This window comes from Haliotis asinina, chromosome 6 (genome assembly GCF_037392515.1).
Source record: "Haliotis asinina isolate JCU_RB_2024 chromosome 6, JCU_Hal_asi_v2, whole genome shotgun sequence".
NCBI classification, from domain to species: Eukaryota; Metazoa; Mollusca; class Gastropoda; order Lepetellida; family Haliotidae; genus Haliotis; species Haliotis asinina.
This window is the reverse complement of record NC_090285.1, coordinates 108,765-116,737: the sequence shown is the minus strand read 5'-3', so window position 1 is coordinate 116,737 and position 7,973 is coordinate 108,765. Positions and strand designations below refer to the sequence as shown.

At 38.8% G+C, this 7,973-nt stretch overlaps 1 protein-coding gene across 1 annotated transcript; it reads left to right on the top strand.

The window, feature by feature from the left end:
* Positions 1–66: 66 nt before the first annotated feature.
* LOC137286693 (fap1 adhesin-like) lies at positions 67–1,110 on the top strand. The gene is made up of 2 exons (XM_067818671.1): positions 67–128; positions 375–1,110. The coding sequence occupies exons 1-2, from the start codon at positions 67–69 to the stop codon at positions 1,108–1,110; spliced, it is 798 nt and encodes a 265-aa protein (XP_067674772.1).
* The last annotated feature ends 6,863 nt before the right edge of the window (positions 1,111–7,973 follow it).

Below are 7,973 nucleotides of genomic sequence, written 5' to 3'. Positions count from 1 at the left end.
AATCAATATGTGACGTCGCGCACTATCAAAAACACCCACAAAATACGTGCCTGGCTTCATGTTGACATGCATGGAGGGAGGGCAGAGAGACAGAGAGAAATAGAGAGAGAAACAGAGAGAGAAACAGAGTGAGTGAGTGAAAGAGAGAGAGAGAGCTGAAACTACACAATACAAATATATACATACTGGGAAATGATAATAAGGGTTCTCTTCAAACAACAATACAGAACAGAGTCAACAGTGATGAAAGTGAATCTCTAATACAACAATACAGAGCAGGGTCAACAGTGATAAAAGTGAATCTCTCAATACATCAATACAGAACACAGTCAACAGTGATAAAAGTGAATCTCTAACACAACAATACAGAACAGGGTCAACAGTGATAAAAGTGAATCTCTCAATACATCAATACAGAACAGGGTCAACAGTGATAAAAGTGATTCTCTCAATACATCAATACAGAGCAGAGTCAACAGTGATAACAGTGAATCTCTCAATACATCAATACAGAACAGGGTCAATAGTGATAACAGTGAATCTCTCCATACATCAATACAGAGCAGAGTCAACAGTGATAACAGTGAATCTCTCAATACTTCAATACAGAACACAGTCAACAGTGATAAAAGTGAATCTCTCAATACATCAATACAGAACACAGTCAACAGTGATAAAAGTGAATCTCTCAATACATCCATACAGAGCAGAGTCAACAGTGATAACAGTGAATGTCTCAATACATCAATACAGAACAGAGTCAACAGTGATAACAGTGAATCTCTCAATACATCAATACAGAACAGGGTCAATAGTGATAACAGTGAATCTCTCCATACATCAATACAGAGCAGAGTCAACAGTGATAACAGTGAATCTCTCAATACATCAATACAGAACAGAGTCAACAGTGATAAAAGTGAATCTCTCAATACATCAATACAGAACAGGGTCAACAGTGATAACAGTGAATCGCTCAATACATCAATACAGAACAGAGTCAACAGTGATAACAGTGAATCTCTCAATACATCAATACAGAACAGGGTCAACAGTGATAAAAGTGAATCTCTCAATACTTCAATACAGAACAGGGTCAACAGTGATTAAAGTGATTCTCTCAATACATCAATACAGAACAGGGTCAACAGTGATAACAGTGAATCGCTCAATACATCAATACAGAACAGGGTCAACAGTGATAAAAGTGAATCTCTCAATACTTCAATACAGAACAGGGTCAACAGTGATAAAAGTGAATCTCTCAATACATCAATACAGAACAGGGTCAACAGTGATAAAAGTGAATCTCTCAATACATCAATACAGAACATGGTCAACAGTGATAACAATGATTCTCCCCACGGAATCACGCAATATTACCTAGCCATTCTTATATAATTCTTGTTCTTGCAATAACCTGCACTGTGACATAATGAACTTGATCGCAAAGTTATGATTTTGAAAGCTTTCTTTCTATAAGCCTTATATAAAAATTATTTTAAGACAGACAATTTGAACGTTTTTGCCGTTCAGTATTGCCACAGGACATGGATGCAAGATTGATATCTCAGTTGACAAATTGTCCAGTGAAATAGCAGTTGCGCATCACAGAGGATACTCCTAAACTCGCTGTGATTGTGGAAGCAGCTGTTTTGGATATATTTGCCGACCCTTCGATATAACACTAAATGAACATAAAATTTAGTTGAGAAATCTGATCACAAATGTGCTCTCACAGGACACATTGTTAACAAACAAAATCACTCTATCAACAGGCAACACACTGATATCATGGTTTTAAATGTCAGACAACATCTCGGATCAATCAACTCAAGAATATTAATGCCCGAAATTAAGAAGAATCAAGTATTTCACGCCCCAGTGAGTGGCGGTACCATCAAGAAATGAAAGACTCATCCTGCTTCTGCTTTCACCTCTCTGCTATGCAAACATTCTTTTCCTTACTGTATAAAACCTCCCCATTCACTGCATTGTCCTCTCTCATCTCACAGGGGACGAAGGGCGTTTTGTTGTTTTATGCTGTTTCAAGCAAGATTTTCCCCTTACAATGTGGAAGCCCCCATACGCATAGTCGTAGGCTACAAGGTGACAATTACACTCAAGATGTTATCTATATTTTCCGTTGTATTATGTCTTTTTTGTAATATTGAAAGTTTCAAGATAACATGTTCGTCACGGAAGAAACACGAAAAGGTTTCGAACCCACATGCGTTTATGATTTCGGCGATCTCACATCAATATATTTCCGAGTGATGAATGAAATTTCGTCACACAACCTTGTTAGAAATTGCTAACATGTTATTTTTCGTTTTCAGTGTGACTCAGTGTACAATCTGATACGTGATAAATAATCAGCATTTCACTGTGATCAGAAAATGTCAAGTATCAGAAATCAATAAATGCTTTAAACGAATACTGAAATCGAGGTTTTGTCCTTCAACTATTTGAACTAGAAGAGTCCACGTGTAGATCAGTGAGGGTACATAAGTGTATCAGACCATGAAATATTGTAGATTATATAGAGAAAACAACCCGTGAACACAGCATCTGGCAATCTGTGCTTTTTTCAGTATGGCTCTTGATCATTGTGGGATGGACCGTCAAAACACACGGACTCCTCACAAGGGTTTCCACGCGTGTTCGACTGGATGCAGGACAGGTTGTCGCGATGTCCACGTCGTGGTAAAACAGATGTGTGTAGCACTGTCATATATATATCGTTATATACGCAACACTTGTAACGTTATATACGCACTCGCACTCTTTCATCGTATCAATGCGTAAATTGAGCAGCTATACACAACACAACCCTACTCCCCTGTCAATGGTTGCAGTCCAATTATGTCCAGCGTAGATGTTCAAGTTAAGGGTAGGGCTTACTTGTGTCAGAATCATGCCTTCGCAGGACGCGACGTTTTAGCTTTAGTTATTCTCACGAAGACGAAACAAGGTACTCTTTGATGTTTAGTGATGTGACAGTAATGTTTATACAAGGGGGGTTATACAGGTGGAGACTAAATTTGTTCCTGAAATTATTGGGACGTTCATACTGACATCGATTTCGTGAATAGTTTTTGTCGAATCTGTCCCTCGCTTTGTGAAGGACAGGGGGAGACACCCGTGGACGGCGAACAGCACTGCTTAAGGCGAACAACACTGCTTCTTGTAACCATGCAATGGCCCTGCTTCTGACATGGGCCCATGTTTGAGCTGTGGCATGTAGAAGAAATTGTGAGCCTTCAATAATGTCTGTAGATATTTTATGGGAAACGATGCCAGAAGCGACTTGGGAAGAATGTTTTTTTATAAACATATTTTTATTCATGAAAAATATAAATAACATGTATATGGATTGGCACAACAAGCCAAAGGCGTATGTAAGTGCCTCTCCATTAACTATAATATCATACAATCAAAAATTTATACAGGCAATGAATTTCAGAAAAAGCAAAAAAAAAAAACAACAGTTATTTCCACAAGGGCATGAGATTATTCATATTCGGGAAATAAATCTACACAAGTTGCATTAAAAAAATTCATAGTAATTGTAGTGTAGAAATATTTGAATCTGTTTGAAAGTAGTATGTATGTATATATGTATGTACGTACGTACGTACGTACGTACGTACGTATGTATGTATGTATGTATGTATGTATGTATGTATGTATGTATGTATGTATGTAACAGAGTCAAGAATGAACTGATTAATTCTGTTGCTTGAAGTTCGATTACCTTGAAGAAGTCAAAAATTAGTGTAGAAAAATTGATTTGATCTTACTAAGTCTTAATAACGGCAAGAAAAGAAGGAGTGGAGAGACTCTCCCCATGGATACCCACAAGCACAATTTGGATTATCTGACATATATCTATCAAAACGATGAACATGCAGGTCACTAAACCCAATTCTGAGACGAGCATGAATTATTTGACAAAATCTAGATACAAAGTTTTTGTGAAAGAAAACATGTCTTTCTTTGGTCTGCAGTCGTTTATTGAATGAATTTACTGGTTCTGAGTTAGTTATTTCAGGTGGTAAATTATTCCATAAGAGTATGGTGTCTGGCTAAAGGGACCGAACATACGACTCTGTATGGCAACGAATTGTGCGAATACTATCAGTATTTCTCAGATTGTAAGAACTTGAAGCTGAAACATGTTCTGGAATTAAATCAGATAAGTAGTTTGGGGTAAGATTATTATTCATTTTGTAGAATAAAGTAAGTTTCTTGATTTCTCTACGCTTGACTAATGGTACGAAGAGAGTTTCAATGTAGATTTGCCATGACTAGTTCCTCTCACTGCTCCACAAATCGTTCTTAGAGCGCCTAATTGTAAAAGTGCTAAAATAACAGATAGTTCTGTCATACTGTTGTCCCATATGTGGCAACAATAATCAAAGTGTGGAAGTATATAATAAGTATGCATACATTCTAAGGTATGTCTAGTTAATCTATGTTTAAAGCTTCTTAAACAGTTTACCACAGGACTTACAACTTTTACTATCTCTTCAATTTGTTTTTTCTCCAATAACAGTCTTTTTGAAGGTAAACTTCTAAATCTTTCGGGGAATGTACTTCATTTACTTGAGTTCCTTTCATTTTGATGGGTGAACAGAGGGATTAACTTTGCGAGAGAATAAAATCGTTTCGGTTTTTGTTGGATTAAAATTTACTTGCCAGGGTTATCGACCCAGTCAGAAATACGATTTAAGTCATTATTCAAAACCTTTGTTGCTTTGTCTGGATCATCTACAATTACATATACTGACGTGTCATCAGCAAATAGTCGAATATTGCTGCTGATGCCATCTGCAATATCATTCATATACACTAAAATCATTTATATACACTAAGAACAATTGCGGCCCTATCGATGGGCGACCCCAGCCGATATTGGTTTTAGATCTGATGATCGGCCATTATAACTACTCTTTGTACTCTATTACTAAGATAACTGTGAAACCATTCATTTAAACTGCCACATATTCCATAGGCCTCTAATTTAAACAGTACACCCTTATGTCATACTTTATCAAAAGCTTTATTAATGTCACAGAAAGCGGCTGCTACTTCTTTTCCATGATCTAAGGTATTTGCTATAAAGTCATATAGATATGTAAGTTGATAAGCAGTGCAATCTCCCGGCATAAATCAGGACTGCAAATTTATTAAGACATTATTGTCCCCAAGAAAACTAAAAACATATTTTGAATACTCATTTTCAAATGCCGTCCCAGTACAGCTCGTAAGTCCAACGGGCCTGTAATTCAGACATTCATACACTACCCGTCTCATGCAACGGAAATACTGAAGCTTCTTTCCATAGTAGGAAATATACATGCATGCAATGACTTATTAAATATATAGGTGAGGGGCAAAGAAATTGATTCTGCAGTCAACTTGATAAACATATAACTTATTTTGTCAGGGCCACATGCCTTGTTTATGTCAACTAATAAAAGAATATCTTTAACTTCATTTCGATTCAAAACTTTGAAGTCAATTTTGGCTTGATCAGTAAAGAAATCATTAAGTATAGTTGCTTTCTCACTTGCGCCTTCATAAATGACACCGTTGTGATGCAGAGGGAGGAAATTGTTTGTGTTGTTAATACTCTTGTCAAAAACAGTTAATAAGTGTTTGTGGAGGAGAAAAACATTCTCAGGTTGAATATATGTGGTTTTATAAAGAAAACGAAAGACCACCTACTAAACCCAACAAAAAGCAACAGTTCGCAATGGACACAACACATTATGGAAACGTCTGGGAAGTCAGAGACTAAAAGACAGTGTTGATTTGTGATTTATGATACAATCTGAACCCATCTAACCAGGATGCGAGAAAACACAAACTACATTTGGGTTGCGATCTACCCAACACAGCTGCCAGAAAAACTGAAAACGTGATTTTTCTCAATTGTCCTCCGAATGCAGGTGCTTCAAGGGCTTTGTGTGCGAAATTTGGTATTAAAAAGAGTGAAATTTGCGAAAATGCATCACATTGTTCAACATTCCTCATCGTCGGCACCTGAGTATCGATGAACGAGCTAGAGCTATTGGTTGGTTAAACGAGGGTGTTTCGCAGCGGGAAGCAGCTCGAAGATTAAATGTTAGCCCATCCGTCATCAACAGGCTGCGTCATCGTTACAGACCCAAAATGTACGTGATCGACCAAGGTCTGGGCGCTCTCGAGTGACAACAGGAAAGGAAGATCGGGTTGTCGCCCTTGAAGCATTGAGAAGGAGAACCGTCACTGCAAACCATCTCCGACGACAACTGAGGACTGCGACAGGGACCAATGTTAGTGACCAGACAATCATGAACCATCTGAGGGAAAGAAATCTCCGACCCTGACGTCAAGCCGTGAGACCACGCCTCCTTCCGCGTCACAGAGTTGCCAGAGACGCATGGGCATGGATGATCATGCAAGACGTCACCGTGCACTTTACCTGGATGATAACGCAAGACGTCACCGTGCACTTTACCTGGATGATCATGCAAGACGTCACCGTGCACTTTACCTGGATGATCATGCAAGACGTCACCGTGCACTTTACCTGGATGATCATGCAAGACGTCACCGTGCACTTTACCTGGATGATAATGCAAGACGTCACCGTTCACGCATAGTCAATGACTTTTTCGACAAAACAATGTCACTCGAATGGAATGGCCTGCATATTCTCCTGATATGGCGCCGATTGAACATGCATGGGTTAGAAAAAAACACCCTCCCCTCAAGATCTGCATCAACTCTCTCAGTGGCTGACTCTGGAGTGACAGGCTATCCCACAGAACATGTTACAGACGCTAGTAACCTCCATGAGACGTCGTTGTGCTGCATGTCTGGCTCCAAGAGGCGGTCTCACTCCTTACTGACTGTTGCATCTGAGCCTTGATTTGCAATTTTGACCCCAGTGACTTCCATGACATCACCATATGATCATGTTATGAAATATCGAGAACTGATGATGAATTTTGATTTCATTACACTCACAAGATAAAGAACGTACCACTGTCTTTGTCGTTTGTTCCTGTCAGTTTGTATTCGTAAATAAATCAGCGTTCCCTAACTTCTTTTGAGTAGTACATCAAGTTGAACAGATTTGCCATGAATCTGAAGAGGAACAATTGTTCATTTGAAATACATGTGAAAGGTAAGTCACTGAGTGACAATGTTTATGTATTTTATGGTACAAATTATGTTAACTTCATTGCAGTTAAGTATGCATATCGACAACTATTTTCCTTGAATATTTGATGTTGTCTGGGCAGAAGGTGTTCAGTTTAGGTAGCCACACAACACGTGGGTACACAAAAACAACTCATACAATTTGTGATTTCACTCTTATAGCCACTCCAGACGGAACTGGTCAGTTATCGCTGTCGTCAGCGTCAGTGTATTCCACAAGGTCACGTGGACCTTGGGATAGCTTGAATCGCATCTTGCGTCATAAGGATTCAGTGAGCTTAGTGTACTGATCACAGGTTTTGATTTAGTGAATTGAGCCATCTAGCTTCTTGGCATACAATATTCCATCTCTGGCCTATGTCCCTGCCAGACGTTTACACGTCACCAGCTGGCGAGCCTCCGCTGAGAGACGAGCTCTCTCCTTCGTCAGATAATCGTTGATGAATATCCTAGGTTCACGATTTTTTAGTTTCGACAGATTCAACATAATAGCCCGTTTGGACCTAAAAGACACAAACTTCAACAGTATTGGTCTGGGTTTGCCTGGGCTATATTTAGCCGAGTCGACCGTTCTATGTGAACCATCTAAATACTCAAGTTCCATCTGAACACCCATTACATTGGATAGATTAAGAATGAGTTGGTCGGTTTTCTCGTTGCGCTCTTCAGGAATACTGTGCACTCTGATGTTGTTACGCCAGACATACTGGTAGAGTTCATACACCTGTTTGTCCTTAATATTTGATCTTTCGGACAGA